At 45.4% G+C, this 17373-nt stretch overlaps 1 protein-coding gene across 13 annotated transcripts in view; it reads left to right on the top strand.

Annotated features, from left to right (window-relative positions):
• The window catches only part of NFIA (nuclear factor I A), a 232024-nt gene that overhangs the window by 114408 nt on the left and 100243 nt on the right, over positions 1-17373 (top strand). For all 13 annotated transcript variants that reach the window (XM_065738002.1, XM_065737975.1, XM_065737984.1 and 10 more), the window contains exon 3: positions 10591-10656. In XM_065738002.1, coding sequence (XP_065594074.1) covers positions 10591-10656 — 66 coding nt within the window. The remainder of the gene's footprint in view (positions 1-10590; positions 10657-17373) is intronic.

Below are 17373 nucleotides of genomic sequence, written 5' to 3'. Positions count from 1 at the left end.
TGTTATCAGGCGTGGCGTGAGGTGCAGCCAGACACAGAAACTGGCGATTTTGCCTCCTGTGGAAAAGGTACTTTCAAAAAATAAAATAAAATAAAATAAAAAATAAATAAAGAAAAGAATACAACAGAACTAATTAGCAGATATTCTAATGCAAGAAAATGTTGCTGTTAGTAAAGTTTCTTCAATATGCCAGAAAGCAGATGGTGGCAATGGAATAGCGTTTTCTTTTGCCAGCTTTTCTATATGCTTTCTAAACCTGCAAGAGCTTTTGCTATTCAGTATTCAAATTTCTGACACTCTATGATCTTTTTCATCTTAAAACAGAAATAGAAATTGAAACTTAAAAATGTAATCAAGTCAAGCTGTCTGTTCATCGGATCATAACCATGGCTTTAAAAGTTTGATTAAAATTTTGTCTATACAATGTAGTTCTGGGTTCTGAGAGCGCTGGGCTTTTCTGCTTTTTGGTTTCTTACTCAGAATCTAGTTTTGCAGGACTGGGACCAAGAGGAAATAAATAGATTTTAGGTGACATTTCCGGAACCGATAGTTTAATCTGAATCTTTTTCAATGTGTATATGGAGGAAGGAGTCTGATCCCACGCCTACACGTCCTACTGCTTCATAGATTTGTAAGGACCCGGTGCCCTTTGAGATTTCAGAATGGTTCCCTTTCTCCATTATTTGTGAACATGGTACCTTAGACTTTGCAGTGTGGTACTGAGCATGCAGGATGCTGTTTCTCTCAGCGTTTTAACTTGAGCTACTACTTGCATGGCGTACAAATCCAGCAGAACACAGGACCAGGAGGCTGCCTACCAAAAGGCTGCTTTTTTTTCTGCCTGAGTCTGTGTTGTTGATGCCAACATGATACTGATGCAACTAAACGCGTCCTGATTTTTATGGTAATTCTCTGTTCTTTGCAGTCTGCAATATTGTGAGAGTAGAAACACATCCATGGAACAGCAATCGATGGCAGTTATTTGTAGGCAGAATCCTATGACTTCAGTTTGGGAAAGGCTTTGGGCTGGTGGCAATATTTCTGCAATTATTTTCAAGAACTGGGCAAGAGAAGAGTAAGGTAGGCAGGGAGGAAAGGGAGCCATCAAGCAGGTGGTTGTTTTTTTTTTTTCTGCTGTATAATTTTATATATCTGGATGTGTTTTTGCCAGCAGTTTAATTTTGCAGAAAGCTTAAGAAAACCTGAAATGGAAATCTTTTGCATGCCACGGTGAACTCCTTGGAGTGCACAGAACAAGGAAAAGACATCTGCCAGAAGGAAAAAAAAATAAATAAAAATTAAAATAAAATAAAATAAAATAAAATAAAATAAAATAAAATAAAATAAAATAAAATAAAATAAAATAAAATAAAATAAAATAAAATAAAATAAAATAAAAAACTGCTGCTATCACCAAATATGTACTTACCAGGGGCTGAAATGGGAGCCAAGAGGAAAGGTGTCAGGTACATTAAAATGAAAGGGGATTGTGAAAGCGGGGCGGCGAGTACAGATCCATAATAAAAAACAAACACCTGAACTTTGTTCAGATTGCCCCATCTGTAACTTGGTCTTAGTGCTATTGACAAGAACTCCATGAAATATTGGTTCACCTTTTCGTTATTCCTTAAATAATCACACCTATTTTTATTATCAACATTATCTTTCCTCGTGTGAAACAGGATAATCCTTAATAGGAAAAAAAAAAACGGGCCCATTTCTCTCAAGCATTCTTTGTTCTGTTTGATGTATGGATTCCTACCTGAATCCTGTGTTAGGAGGAACAGTGCACCTGCCCTTCAGGCTGGCAGAGCAGGATGCTGGGGCCGTGCCTGCTGTCACTGCCCAGTGAGGGCTTTTCTCTGTTGTTGCTGGCTGGGAAGGCTTGGACGGCTCTGGCTGTGGCAGAACTTAGCAAGAGGCAGGGCTGAAATCTGGGAACGCTGTGATGGTCTCCAGAAACAGCTCGCTTATTAGTGAGATGCGAGAAAGGCGAGCTTTGGAAGCCGCTGCAGGAGGCTGTGCTCATTGTCAGAGTCTGGAATCAGAGCAGTTCCCTTTTTCCTGGCTGACAGGGAGAAGTCTTGAACCTCCCCATGCCCACAGCTCGGTGCTTTGGCCAGGGCAAGGCAGCCCTGAGCCCAGCACGGGGAAGGATGGGGCTGGGCACAAGGAGAAGAGCTGGGAGCTCTGTGCCCCATGTCCCATAAGGATGAGTTTGCCACAATAAATAAATAGCAAGGGGGTGACGGGTAGAGATTAATTGGGGGAACATACTATGCCAACGGAGCCTCACCATATGGTGGATATAATCCTGCTTTGCTCATGTTACTTTACTCAGCAGCGTAACATTGCATAGAGGCCAACCTGGAGACTTTTCCCAATGCAACCCGGTGTGCTCTTCACTATTTCATCTCCTCTTCCTTTCTCTATGATGTAAGGCATTGCAAAAACGGCTCAGTGGCCACCCTGTTGTTGTTACTGTTTGGTTGAGTTAGGCAATGCTCCGAGGAGAAGGGTAGAGATCGTAGAATCATAAGGAATGGAAAATGAAAATAAGCGAGAAATGAAATGCAAGAGAAAGCTAACCTGGAAATATCCCTTGTTAGGTGACTTTGGCCCCACTCGGCAAGCCCTTTTCTGGGCAGTGTGCTGAAGGCTTTCTAGGAGAGCCGTGGCAGTGCCGCTGCGGTGCGCATGGTGCTCCGTGAGCACGGCTCCTGGCTCCTTCCTCCTGGAAGCGGTGCTCTGGAGGTGAATCACTTCACCTCTGTGTGCCCCCAGCCCTTGGCAAAGCGGGCACAGTTACACTCACCTTTCCCACAGAGGTGCCGTAAAGCTTTGCTTAATGTTAATAAGATGTTTTAATTTCCAGGGTAAAAGGACGTTCTATAAATACACATTAGAAGTCGTAATAGTTTTAATGGATGCCATTATTTTATAACAGTGCTTTTCTAGTTTGAGAAATTTTTTACCGGTTCGCAATTACTACAGAACCCGTTTTTGTTAATTAAAGATTGACATCCGGGCCAAATGTGCAGAATTGTTCTATAAATTCCGATCGGTGTGTGCAGAGCATGCCCAGCACCCACCCTCCAGCACTCGGGGGCCGTCGGTGCAGCCCTTGAGCTCTTACAACAACTCCTTGCTGCCCGTGCTTGCCAGTTTGATGGCTCCTAAATAGAATGGTTCAAATATTTCAAAGCACTTGAGATTCGTATAGCGCGAAGCAATTTAAAATTATTGTACTGCAATTAATTTTAAATAACTGAGCCCCGCATATGTCTAGAAACCCATACAGATCCAAATGGAAGCTCTCTAAAAATTGAAATGATTCAATAAATTTAAATCACTCTGAAGAAATGGATGTAAGTACTGTAAATCATTGCGTGAGGGGGATAGGCAAATTTTGTAGAAGTGAATCTGAGGGTAGAGACTCTAATTAGATTTCTTATTTTGGGGTTTATGGCGATGAAATGTAGGTTAATTTATACTTCCCAGGGATACGAGGGCAGCTCGTGTTGATCCATATGGTTCCTTGTAGCTCGTACATAGACTGCTTCTTTTTATTTCCCAAGATTACCGAAACTTTGCAATCCAACTTTGCACATATATATATTTTTTTCTGTTACAAATATATTTCCCTCCAAATCTGTATAAAAAGACATGAGAAAAAAATATCGGCCCGCGGCTAGAAATGCCAAATGTATTTTTAAATGCAGCTAAAAAAGCGCTGCTGGATCCAACGCCGTACGGCAGAAAGGAGCGCTTTATGGAGCCAGGCTGCTCCGTGGAGGTGAATTTTCCTGAGCCCAGATCAGTGATCCAGGTACGAGCTGTATCTGCAGACACCAAAGTGGATTACGGCCCGGAGGCCGCTCTTGCTGGCGGCGCATTCTGTCCTTGCCTTGCAGATGGATCAGAAAGATGCTATCTAGTACAGGAAGGCCAGTAGGGATCCTGATGGCTGAAGTCATGCCCCTTCCCCTCGCTCTACAGAGGACAGCAGCACATTCTGCTGCGGCTCTGGGACCAGACTCCCTCAGCACTGCAGCCAGGACCCCTCCATCTCAGCCCCCAGCACCTGGTGGGGCCCTCAGCACAGAGCGGTGGGCAGCAAAGTCCGTGGGACTTATTCCGTGCTTGATGGGTGCTTCCACACAGCGGGCAAGAGGGGCCCCTCCGCAGGGCCTTCCTTAGGGCCCTACCTTACTTTTAGACAGTTGTCATTATCTTTGTCTAAAGGTCATGGCTAAATTGAATAAAAGGAAAGCTGTGTGTTCCTGTCGATGCACAATGGCAGTATTGACTTTCCTAATCCAGTTTGCTGAGGGGTGAGAGAATTAAATTAGATATCTAAGCACAGAAATTGAGAGCCTTTGAAAACAAAGATAAGGAGACAGCCTGTATTTTCCTTTTCCTGGGAGCTCTGGGCTCAAGATTTTGCAGGTGTGTCATCTGATCCATGGCTTGCATCGATCAAAACTGTGCCAATGCATATTTAATTAGCAAGGGGACCCTGGATGCATTATGGCCATCATCCCCATATTGAATGGACTGTCAGACTTGGTGAATGCCTCCCCACCCCCCCGCCTCGTTGTTTGGGGAGCTTCTGCATTTTGTCTGAGCAGCTAAAAGTTTCTTTGTTTTTAGCTGGTGATGCATACAGCACCGCTGAGGAGAATACAAACAAGTAAAGTCCTAAAGTGTTTATTTTGTCTAGGAAAAAGGGCTGAACCGATCACGGTCCTTTGGGTAACGGATTTTTGTATCTCTCGGAATTGAAGGAAAAAAAAAACAGAGTCGCACGATGTTTACTTTAGGAATATTTTATTATAACAAATAAAATCTGCGCTGTGGGATTTCTTAAGGAAGCCTTTGATGACGATTTGAATTAAGTCAAAATTAACGTTCGCTACTGCAAAGGAATAAATAGAAAACGTTCCAGAAATGAATCAATAAGCAGGAATCAAAGGCTGTAAACCGTTTTAAAAACAAACATTTAGAAGTGAATCAAATACTCGTTTGTAATATCAAGGAACAAATATGGGAATACAGAGATTCCCCGCATTCTGGGCTATCGCGCGATAGCAGTAAATCATTTATGGGCTGGCGAGAACAAAGAAAGTTGATTTAAAACGGAACCGCGTTGGTTCGGCTCTGGGGTCCCACGTCCTCCTGGCGGAGATCCTCGTCCATCCACCACCGGGAGGGAGGGCACCCCGAAGGCCCACGTCCCGAGGAGCCCGCCCGGCGCTTTGTCTGCGCCCACCGTGCCACAAAGGCGCTGCCTGGCAGACAGATGCGGCGCGCCCGGCGTGCGCACAATGCCGAGCAGCAGACTGCGGGCACATGGCTGGGTCCCATTCAGGCTCATCAGCATAGTCTCGCTGGCTGTTTTGTTGCTAGTCTGCTTACGGGGTGGCTTAGGAGCGTCTTGCCGGTGGAGTAACAAGGAGGTTTTTTTTTGGCCACAAAAGTTTTGTGGCAAGGGCTCATGGGAAAATCATTTGCATACATCTTGTTACAAAGGCTGACTACTTCCTGGCTTAGACAAAGTGTTGCCTGATAAACAGACTTAACACACAAATGTCTGTCTGGAATAAACAACAGCAAGCTTTGATTTACATTTCCATTATCAAAGATAATCTCTTTCCCAGTGTACAGGAATTAAGACTCCTTGCCCGATAGAAACCAGGCTGCCATGGCGGGGTCTCACCACCGCCAGCCCATGTGTGTCAGGCGGAGGGACGCGGCGCTGCCCGGCGCACAATGGGCCCAGCGAGCTGTCGCGGACATGTGCGTGTGACGGTGTGGCGTGTGACAACGGGGTGCTTTGAACTCCCTGCAAAAGTTGGCTTGAAAGTGATGGCTGGAGCTCAGCGGAGAGCCGGGCCTTCCTGAAGTGAAATAGTAGTAGCCACCGAAATAGCCATAAATAATAATTGCGGCATATACGGAGCGGTGCGTGCGAGTTTACATTATAATGTATAATGAAGGGAAAGTGAGTGTAAAAAGCCTCGGTCCTGTTGCTGGTTTCTGTTTGTAAATCCCTTAAGCTCACCACGTAAGGTTGTATATAAAGGAGCATGATTTAGATTTTTATTAAACATATATAAATCTTTGGTAGAATCCGTGCCTAAAACTATAGATGAAAAATTTATTGCATGAGCACAACCCAGCCGTATAAATATTTTATTACAAATAGGACTCTGAAACTTGAATAAAATATGTCAGTTTATTATACAATATGTCCACCCCCCCTCCCCAAGCATGCTGAGAATGGAAAATGTAACCCGGGCACTTCCCGGTGCGGGCTGCAGGACAGGCACAGCTCCCGGCATCACCGCTGTCGGCTTTGGAGCGATCTGCCATCACCGCCCATTCATTTGGGCACCGCACAGGGTCAGATTCTGCAGGTGGGAAGGGATCCCCAGTGGCACACCCAGGGCTGCCTTCTGGAAAGCACTCCATAAGTTCCCAAGAAATTGCCCCACTTTCCCCAAGTCCCGCTGCCAGGAAGTAGTTTAAAACGGGGAAGTGGCATGACGCTCGGTGCGGGATTTGTTTGCGCCGACTCCTCACGGTCTGTGTCACACTCTACAAAAAGAACGGCACCGTCTGTCTGTTGACACTGGTCCTGTCCGCAGGCCAGACGGCCCTGGGAATGTTTCATTCTCTCCAAACAAAGCAGCACTCCTCTCAGAGCCGCCAGCCCCGCAGCCAGGCCGGGCCCCGCTCCGCTGCAGCCAAACCTGACGTGGTGTGCCGATGTGCAGGGCTTCCCTGCAGCGGGGTCGGCATCACCGCCCTGCATACACCGGTAATGCGTGCCTGGGAGCAGCCGGAGCGGAGCAGCAGGCAGAGCAGGGCAGCCAGTGCTAGAACACCAGCCCCTTTTTTGCCTTTACCCGTAGTCGTGCTTGGTTTGGGAGCAGAGAGTAGAATTTCTTTGACGTTGTTTTCATTGTTTCTTTTGATTGTTTCCCTGTGGTTGCGGTGACGCCGGGTCTCTGTCCGCTGTCCTGGGCTCACGTGTCCCTGCTCGTGCTACCTCCAGCACAGTGAGAGTTAAGAGTTCCAACCACCAACTTTTCTTCAACTAAAGGAAAAAAAAAAAAAAAAGCCCCAAATAAAACCCATTGAGCTATTCAAGGCTAAGCTCCCTTAAATATCAAACTAGATTCCTTGGTGACTTTTTATTTATTTATTTATTTTTAATCAGCAATCCTAATAGAGGTCCCTCACTATAATATTTCCAACTCCATCTGAAATCATTTAAATCCTCCCCTTAATAACATGCACTTTATTGTAATATACAGATTCTTTGGCTTCCTACCAGCCTTCGCTTAAGGCACCAATGAAGCTCGTTGCCGCAGGGGGCTGTGGATTCGAGAGGGGCTCGCATCTACTGTATATTTTGTTTTGTGTGTTTTCCAATGGCTCTAATTATTGCAGGTGGTAGAATTTAACTGGCAGCGTTGTTGCTAAAGAAAATAGGCATAAAGTGCATACTGTTTTGCAGAGTGGCTATCAAATATATAGAAAGGAGAAAATCAAATGAATTGTTAAACTGCTCTATAGTAAGTGATTTTATTGATTTAATGCAAATGCTTATGAAAACGATCTTCCATTTATATCAATTATGTATGGGCAAAAATTAATTTATTCCTCCGGTCACCTGTTTGGTGCACTGAATCAGCAGGACCGGCGTCCCCCTCCCACGGACCCGCACCCGCAGAACAGCAAACATTCACAAAATGGGAATTTTAAAGTTTCTGTGTGCAAAACAAAAAGGCCCCAATAGGAGTTCCTGCCAACTGCTGAAAAAGCAGCGAGCTTGCTGGGAGGGTGCGCCAGGCTCGTCCCAGGCAAGCCTGGAAAATACAGAGGCAACGATTTTGCCAATCCTTTCACCATGTGGCGGCACATTTATATGTACCGGATCATCTGCGGCATCTGAATAAAATCAGGGAGACAAAATTCTGCATATAAACATTTTGGCTAAGTGCCTTAACTCAGGCTTCTTATCTGGGGTTTCCACAAGATGCCACCTTGCATAACAATGCTGAGCGCCGTGTGCCCAGGACGCGGGTTCGGTGGCCTTAACCGTGATCTCTATTGCTAGATCCATTGGTTTTAATGCCACCTCAGCCTGCTTTGCCTTCCCCCGTCCCACCCCAGGAAGGATATTGCTGAAAGCTTTTGTTGTGTTTTTGAGAAATTAATATTTAATTTCAGCAGAAGGGATGGGTTGCAGGAAAACGAAATCGAGCAAAATGTCTCCCAGTAAGCAGAGTGACAAAAGGAAGTTAAAATTCAGCATGCAAACAAATGTCCTGTGGACAGTGTGACAGTGGAGCCTCTCTCTTGCCCCCAGTGTTGGGTTGGGAAGCAGCCCTGGATGCAAACAAAAGTACTTTGTTTCCCCAACCCCAGCGGCTGGCTCTGCTTGCGGGCTGCGGCCGCGGGGCCAAGGTGCCAGGCAGGGGCTGCAACCCTTGTGCAGCCCCACTGAGTTGTGCGTGGTTGTGATGGGGTTTCGAGCCCCACAGGTAGTGGCAACTTTGGGAAACCTAGACACTGGCATGGAATTCCCACCCTGCTTCAAAGAGAAAAGCAAGTACCAATTGAACCATGGCTTGCAGGAGGAAAACAAAAAGCTAGGTCATGAGCGAAAGCGCAGTGCATGCCCTGTAAAATGAAACACATTGAATGTTGACTTTGAACGCCACGTAAATACTGTAAACGTTTTCCATTTCTAATATTTTACTTTTGTCTCTACCCTTGTGGCATCGGAAGCGGGAAGCTTCCTGCCACAATGCAGTGTCCAGAAGGCAGCGGCAGCGTGCCCAGCACCTCCCCGCTGCCGCCCGCTTGAGCTTCGATAGCCATAACCTCGAGGATGAATACTTAAAACAAAATTGCAGAAGTAAGAATTAATTATTTTGCCGAGATCCATTGTAGAAATTATTGGAGATGAAGAATATAAAAGAGAAGAACCAGACTACGGACACATTGGGGAACAGTTTTTTAGCAGAATTTCAGTGATTTTCAATAGAAACCCCGACACTGAAGCTTTCTTTGCTCGACACTCTGAATGTTTATGTTCTGAAGTTTATCAGCATTTGTTTTGTGAGCGCTTCTTTTTTTTTTAAACATAGTTCTTAATTAATACAAGATTGTCCTCTGAATGATACCTAACACGTACAGTCAGCAGGTAAAAAGAAATTTGAATATTTAAAATAGGCATTTTCTTTATATTGCTCTGCAGTAATTAAAATCTTCATTTGCTTAAAAGCAAGGAACCTTTTTAAAGCAATAAATTAGCATCGCTTGACCCAAGGTCACCAGTGGTACTGCTTCTTCCAGCACTATTAATACCTCAAAGAAAAAGAAGGGGTGGTGTTATCACTCTGTTGCAATAGAAGTAAGATTTTCAATTTAATCACAGTTAAGTGTCGTGACCTTTTGATCTTGCATTGACTTCTCACTGAAACGCGGTCAGATTTCAGACAGCTAATTCGAAGCTCTGCGGAGTCAAGGTGAAGGCAGAGAATAGTTTTTGCCACGAGTGGAGGTGGTTTTGAGGCAGTAGCGAGTGGTTTCCGGGTCCTGAGTTTTGGTTCACTGCAGGAAGTTTTTTGATGGGCTCAAGTGATCACAAAACAATTTCTGGAGAAAAATTTCTATCAGCTAATTGAAAAACCAGCACTCTGAGTTTGGTTTTTGTTGTGTTTGGTTGTTTGTTTGTTTGTTTTTATATACTTTTCCACACAGGTAAAGGGTCCGTTTTTTCCAGCTCTGAGTGTTAGAAATAATTGAGAAGGAAAACATCTTTTGACTAAAGCTTCTACTAAGGGCAATTCTCAAAGTGAAGAGCGATCCTCACAACACAGAGTTCATAATGTGCAAAAACTGAAAGCCGGTCATGTTTACACGTATCCTCTCCTAGGACATTTTATTATTTTAGGCAAATCTGCTGTGGCTGTTGGAGGCCGTTGGCCGGGAGCTGTCGCTCCGTTCCCTGCTCAGGTCCTGCAGCAGATCATCCAGCTCCCGGCCTCCTTCAGAGCAGTGCTGGTGCTCTGGGAGCACTGGAGCTCTGTGAAAGCATTTAAGGAAACTCAGCTCTTCTGTCAGTTTTGCAGATTTTGTTTCAGAAATGGGCAGACAGCAATCTCCACGACTCTGTCGTGTTGCTTGGTTACCTTTATACACCAGCTCCAAAATCTGTTTTGAGACTTTACTATGTGTTGGATTAAGGCTCTGGTTTGTATACAACATAGAGGCTGCTTTATAAAAAAACATGTAGGAGAGTAGTTTAAATCTGCCTTTTCTAAAAAGAAGGATTCTCACAGCTTAATTTATGCACACACACACTGAGCACTCTGCGTAGTGCTGTAAACAAGATTCCCTTTTTTTTTCTTGCAAAAATATCACCTAGGCACAGGACTATTGCATTATCATGTCCTGGTGCAGCATTCCTGTCCTCAGTTTGTACTCTCAGCCTTTTGAGGAAGTCTGGCGCCTCTGATCTATTTTCCACAGCAGACCCTGTAATTTTTGGCTGTATTTTATGTTTTTCAGATTCAAGTCAATCTGAAAGTCCCAGCCAGCCAAGTGAAGCTGATATTAAGGACCAGCCAGAAAATGGTAAGTTCTTACCTGCTGCTCCTGCTTTGGGATATTAAAACAGCCCAGATTTATAAAGATTTTTTCCTATGTCTAATATAAAAGCACTATTCAGAATAATTGACATGGGATAGCTGCAGATAGGTTGTGTACTCTCCTCATAGCTCAGATGCTACATATGCTCCAGACCTGGAGAGGCTTTATTTTACTTTTTTTTCCCCCTTTACAAATCATTTAAATTAGGGAGGTGTCATTAAAGAGCCTGCTGTATGCAACCCTTACCCTTATTCCTCCGTAGCAAAGGCTTCCAGTCCCGTGGGCCGTGAGTCATGACCTCCCTAGGGGTGCGCTCTGTATCACTTTTGTTTTGGTTTGTGTGCTCTTGGCTCGGTTCTGTTTATTGATGCTCTCACACAAAGTACCTAACTTTCTGTATGTGGCCGGCCAGCATTATACTTTCTGCATGTGGCGTGGGACCTCGGGCAGTCCCACAGAACAAAATGGTTGCTTTGAAATACGTTTCTGCAGACCCGTTCTCTGCGGCAAAATCCTGCTGAACAAAACTGAGCAGCAGTGCTCCCAAACAGTGCAGTTTCAGGGCACACCTCCGAATATCCCAGGCAGGATCCCACCACACAAGTGACTCGGGTGCCAGCAGCATTGTCCGTGCTCTGTGTCAGCATGCTTTAAGGGCTGTGGGTACTGTGGGTGAGCAGCACAGGGAGGCTCCGCTATGGCTCGTCGCGCCGCTCTCTCGGTCCGTTTGCTGTAGGGCATCCCTACAGCTGTGTGTGTGGTGGGTGTGCATTTTGAGGACTGTGTCGGGCGCTGGCCAAGCTGCATGCTGAAGCGAGGTTGAAGGGCTGTGTTAGATCAGGACTCCTTCTGGACCAGTGTTTCAATGGCAGAAAGAGTTGAGGAAAAGGTTCAGGTGCATGAAAACTTAGGAGTGTATGTCACAGGGTCACAGAGCGCAGGGCCCGTTGAGCCATTATGACTTTGGCTTGGAGGGTTCCCGTATTGTCCTCGCATCAAAATGCAAAAGGTTTCATGTTTTGATGGGTTTCATGCTGCTCATCTCTAAGTGTACCATCTTAAAACATTTCTGTTGTTTCTGAAAGGCAGTGCCTAATTTCTCTTATCAATCCTGTTCACAGAAATTCTAATTTGTAGCCAAAGGATTGTGAGGTTAAGAGAAGAACTGACTAAACTGTGATTTTTGTTCTGCCAATTCTGGGATTTTTTTGTGTGTGTGTGTGGAATATGTTGCCCATGTTTATTAAATCATATTTTAATTTAGAATGCATTAGGCACCAAGCATGTTATTATTTCATGTTTAGATAATTTTCTTTCACAGCTATTAAACCACAGTTCTTCTTACCCTGCAGTTTCTTGGTCTTAAGGAAGCTCGTTACTCAACAGCCAGCCCAAAAAGCGGTGATGTCAGTGTTTAATAATGTAAAATCTGTAAAAGCCTAGTGAAATGAAATATCTCTGTTTTGGAGCCTGAGCCTTCCTTGTAAAACAAGCTTTTAGTGAATTCTTGAAACTTCATTGGTGACCTGTGAAAGGGACTTTTCTTAATAAACACGACAAAGATTTTTCTTTTTCACGTTTTTACTAAGGGGTAGGGTTTTTTTGGGTTTTTTTTTGTTGTTTTTTTCCCCCACCGCAGCAGAATGAATCCTCCCGACTGCTGAGGCACCTTTTGCAGTGCCCGTGTGGGAGGTTTTCTTTACCATTGCAGCCTGTAGGCCCTGAAGGGGATGCTCCCCCTGGGCGGCCGCCGAGCTCGCGCTCAGCACATCCAGCCCCCAGCCTGCAGCACGCCCAGCTTGTAGATCAACACGGATCTGCAGCTCTTATCTACCGAAAGTGAGGATGAAAGCAACACTGCGGGCTTTAGAAAATGAAAAACTGCACGCACAGAAACGGACACAATAAATCATATTAACTGCGTTGTTCTGCACTTGCTGTAGACCCACTTCCACGGGGCCTGATCCAACTCCCTCCGGAGTCGCTGGGAGCCTCGTAATTGATTTTACTGAGAGTGGGAATGAGCCCACACAGGGAGGGGTTGTGGTGGCTTTTTTTTTCAATATATATATATTTTTTACAATCAAAGAAAAATAGTGTTGTGAATAATCTTATTCCCACTGATGCTCACAGCAGAATGACCAGATTGAGGGCAGGTTTGGAGTCGTTTTGCATGTGTTTCTGTAAGGCACAAAGAAGCATATCGATTAAGCACTGCCTTTTACATGCATGCATTCCTTCGTTTTAAAAAAATAAATCTTTAAAGGCCTTGTGAGGGTTATACAGCCTCTCTACTTGCCTGTTAATATCCTTTCTGTTCCACTCCATAAATTCTAGAGCTATTTATTATACACATATATTTTGCATACCTTGAGTAATGTAGGTTCAAAAGGGTCAGCTATACAGCCCTGAAAAAGAAGGCCTCCTACTACAGATTTTAATTTATCATTTTAATTTGTCTGTGTTATTTAGAAAAACCTGTATATCTAACCTTCATTCAAGTGAAGTTCATGGGAAGAAAAAGAAAAAAGCTTTTATTTCTTAGAGTCACTCCTCTTTTCTCGTGGCCTTTACAGTTGCATTTTATGGAGCAGAGTCATCTCAGAGAGAGAAGATGGTGACATCTTCTGCTCTCGGTGGCAGCTTTAACTCCACCTCTAACCTGTTCTTCAGCCTTTGTGAAGCCAGAATAATTTTCAGGAGGTCTCTTACCTGATTGCTGCTGCAAGAATTTATAGAAAAGTTAAGAATTTGGGTTGTTTTGTTTTTTGGGGTTTTTTTGAAAGAGTAGCCAGCATGATGGACTTGCAAAGCAAGCACGCAGGCAGGGCAGGGCTTAGTCATGAGTGCGTGGCCCCAGGCCCAGGTACCTTGTCCTGGAAGTGGGCAGAAAGCTGATCTCCTTGGCCCCTTAACATGGGAAAGCTGAGGGAGAGGAAGAAAACCCAGAATTTGTCTGTTTGTCATGTGGGCGAGGAAGTTTGCAGGAAGGACGTGCAAAGAAGCAGGCTGCTTCGTCAGAAAGGCAGGAGCGGGGTCAGGTGTCCTGATGCTTTGCTGAAATGTGTTTTTTTTTTCTCTGACCAGCTGGGTGGAACACCCGTGTGGAAAATTCCCCACTTTTGTAGTTGCCTAATGGTATGTAAAAGCTTCATTTCAGTTGGCACCGCAAAGTGATTTTGCAATTCTCCCAATCAAAAAAAAAAAAAAAATTAAAAAATAAAACCACCAAAAGAATTATCGATTTTAAAAGCTCATTAAATGCACTGCTTTGGGGGGTCGTCGTTTATAAACAAACCATTTTTTCAGTGAACTGAGGTTGGCAGAATGGCCAGTGTGCTGTGTGCGAAGGGACTGCGTGCCTGGGGATCAGCAGCAACCGAATCTCAAGCTCAGCACTGGGCTATCTTTAAGGCTTTCGTTCTTCCTTTCATTCGTGGCAACAGCTATCAGACAGGTTTTCTTTTTATAAGCAGGATTGTTTTAAACTTTTCAGTCCCCTCATCTGCAAAGAGGGGATGTTTGTGGCTGTAAGCATGACAGGTCTGATCCTGCTCTGCTTCGGTAGGGGTTTGGCGCTGGGGAAGGGCACAGCTGTGCATGGGGCCGTGTCAGTGCTGTACCTGGTGGCAGCCACCCGGCGCTCAGTGCAGAGCAGTGCCACTGCAGAATGAATGCTGTGTGCAGCAGAGGAACGCTGCGTCATCTGCTGCAGACAAGTGATGTTCCTCGAGCATGTGTCACAGCCGCTCGGTAACTCAGAGTTGGGAGCACACCACTTTAATTGTAGATTAGCAAGCTCTTTTTAAAGAAGTTGGTAAATTCTCCCGTTTCAAGTGAGCGAGACAGCATTCATTATTACAGCTGATTACGAGTGTGTGCCAAATTCATGGCTCAAACAATTTCTGTAGAGGGAGAGGCATTTATCTGAAAAATAAAAATGTTTAATGCTCAAACCGAATGCTTTTTAGTTTTAATGTATTCTTGCTGCTTTGAGCTACAAGTACCTTAACAGCACGGCAGGAAATGAAAGGCACATTGTTCTTTGTAACATTAAAAAAAAAAAAAAAAGAATGAAAAACAAGAAAAACAATGATGTACCGTAACTCACAGAACTCGTTTTTCAACCCTGCAGTAATTACACCGGACTTGTGAATATCATCTGTGAATTCTTCACTTGAGTAGGGCTGGACTTGGGTATAAAACCTTACCAAAAGGGCTTAGGTATGCGCTTACATTCACATGCCTAAAAGAATAAAGGAAGAAATGCTGCTCCTCCAGCAGAAAGCAGTGGCATCAGTGGGAATGTGCAGTTTGCAGTTTGCAGAGCAGTTTCCCCTATACTGGGCAGGCCTGGCACAGCTCGGGATGCAGAGGGCTGTGTGCAGCCTGGGAAATGGAGCAGCGACCTGCAGAACTGCCTCTGCCCTAACTGCAGGGCTGCAGAGTCCAGCCCCTTCCTTTGGGCTCTCTTCTGGTCCCAAAATCTTGTGCTCTCACTTCACACAGCAAGAGGGCTGCAGCCAGCAGCCACAGAGGCCATGGGCTGGGAGCTCGCAAATGCAAAGCTGCCATTCAAACCTTCCTCTCAGGCTACCCTGTGCAGAGAACACGGCTATGCTTTGTGGTTACCCCAACCACTCATCTACATTATAGCTTAAATGGTAGCTCCAGTTCCTCCTACAGACAAACGTGTTGCTGGCTGAGGCCCTGTCCCCAGGCCAGGCCTCATCTCCCATCCCACAGCTCAGCTTAGCCTTGGTGCTGGGTCTGGTACTGTCACCTGGAGTGGCTGGCATTCCTGAAACCCCTCGTGTGCAGCACCTAACCGAGCCACGCCAAGGAAGTTTTCTGTCAGTGGGAGTTGCACACAGGGTAGTGCAGCATCGTCGGCTTTTATTAGTGCTCTTGTTCATAGAATCATTTGCATCAGAGTCTTATAAATGCGGGAAGACTCTCCTCTCTTGTTTACAGAGCAACACTGGAGAGTTATCACAGCCTGAGGGACTAATCTAAAATTAACTTTGCTTCAGAAAAAGCTTCAAAAAAAGCCCTTAGCATTTTCAATATGGAATCTCATAGCTGGCGACGAACTGAAAGCTCCTGGTGATGTCAGCTTGTTTGCACCTTTGCGAAATGCTGGGACCAAATTCTGAGCAGATTTGCACCCTTGGAGATGGGTGGTGAGCTGGAAACAGCACGCTGTCTGGGCCCGAGGATGTGGCCAAGCAGCAGGGCCGTTCTGGGGTCGGTCTGTCCTGCATGCTGCAGGGGGACAGCTTGGCAGATGGGATAGGACAAGGGGGAGCAGCCTTAAACTGAAAGAGGGGAGATTTAGCTTCGATGTTAGGAAATTCTTCACCCTGAGGGCAGTGGGACAGCTGCCCAGAGAAGTATGGGTGCCCCATACCTGGAGGTGTTCAAGGCCAGGTTGTTTGGGGCCCTGGGCACTCTGAGCTGGTGGGGTCTCAATGATCTTTTAGGTCCCTTCCAACCTAAGCTAATCTGTGATTTCTCCAGCTCAAAGGAGGAAGGTCTGGTTAGGTCCCACCTTTATGACCTCACCCCAGAGAGATGCTGCACGTGGGCAGCTCTGAGCGCTGGCATTTTCCAAGGAGACAAGAGCGGATATGCCTGGTTATAAAATTATCTTACATGTAATTTAGTTTTGCATTTTTTTCATCCTATTTCATTACAGATAGACTCCCAACAAGAACTTGAAGTACAATATAATAATAGGCTAGGGCTGAAATTTGACAGCATTCAACTCTATTTTCCAGCTAGTTTCATGACTTTTGAGGACAAGCATCTGAATAACTAGGAAAGAAAACACCATTTTTCTCTATTACCGTATTTTCATTGAGATTCACACTCCAAAGTCAAATGGTTTTGTGATCCAGATTGTCAGGCGCTCCTTCACCATTTCCAGGATTTAGCAGGTGCTCAGCTGGGCTCAGGATTCAGCCTGCTTATCAGGAGCTGGCACTCTCTTGAGGGGACTCTGTGATGGCAGCAGCGAAGGGTGCTGGCTGTCAGTCGGCAAGATAGGCGGTAGTCAGCCAGGGTCAGCTCTGCAGCCTCACTGGGCCAAGGGGAGAGTTTCTCATCAGTGACCTGCAGTGTCTGAGACCGAAGGATTGACAGAGGACTTCAGTTTTCACTGCTGCTAGCCATTAACCTTCACAAGCAAAGCATTCCCACAAAAAAATCTTCCAAGGCGAGTATGACAGGAAATATTCAAAGCATGAAATGAATGCTTATAGCATGACAAAGCAGCTCTTGAAAGACATGAAACGTTCATTACGCTCAGAGTGGCAGAATGCTGCAAAGGAATGGAGGAATAAAAATGTGGCCGGGGTATATGTTTTTATTTCAACATACGGGGAAAAAGGCAGTGAACCTTTCCAGTGGATAAGGTGCATAAATACAGCCACAATTATTCTAAGTCGTTTCAAAATATATTTATACTCTGTTGCTCCATTCCATTCCTCTCTGCGTATTATTTATCCACAAGATAACAGCAAGGGCCATGCTGAGGGCAGCGTGGATGTGGGCTGGCCAGGAGCTCCCCCTGGGAAGCTGCCGTTCCCCTCCCCAGTGCTGTAGGGCCGAGGCTTTCTGTGCCCCAGTTGGTCCCCTGCCTGCGGTGCCAGCTCTGCATGGTGCCTCGGGGCTGGCTGCGGTCCTCCCACTTTTCACTGC

The sequence above is a fragment of the Cyrtonyx montezumae genome, unplaced genomic scaffold, assembly GCF_038088225.1.
Source record: "Cyrtonyx montezumae isolate F1298 unplaced genomic scaffold, pur_monq_1.0 scaffold_1, whole genome shotgun sequence".
Lineage (NCBI taxonomy): Eukaryota > Metazoa > Chordata > Aves > Galliformes > Odontophoridae > Cyrtonyx > Cyrtonyx montezumae.
The sequence above is the reverse complement of the archived record's forward strand: the minus strand, read 5'-3'. Positions and strand labels throughout refer to the sequence as shown.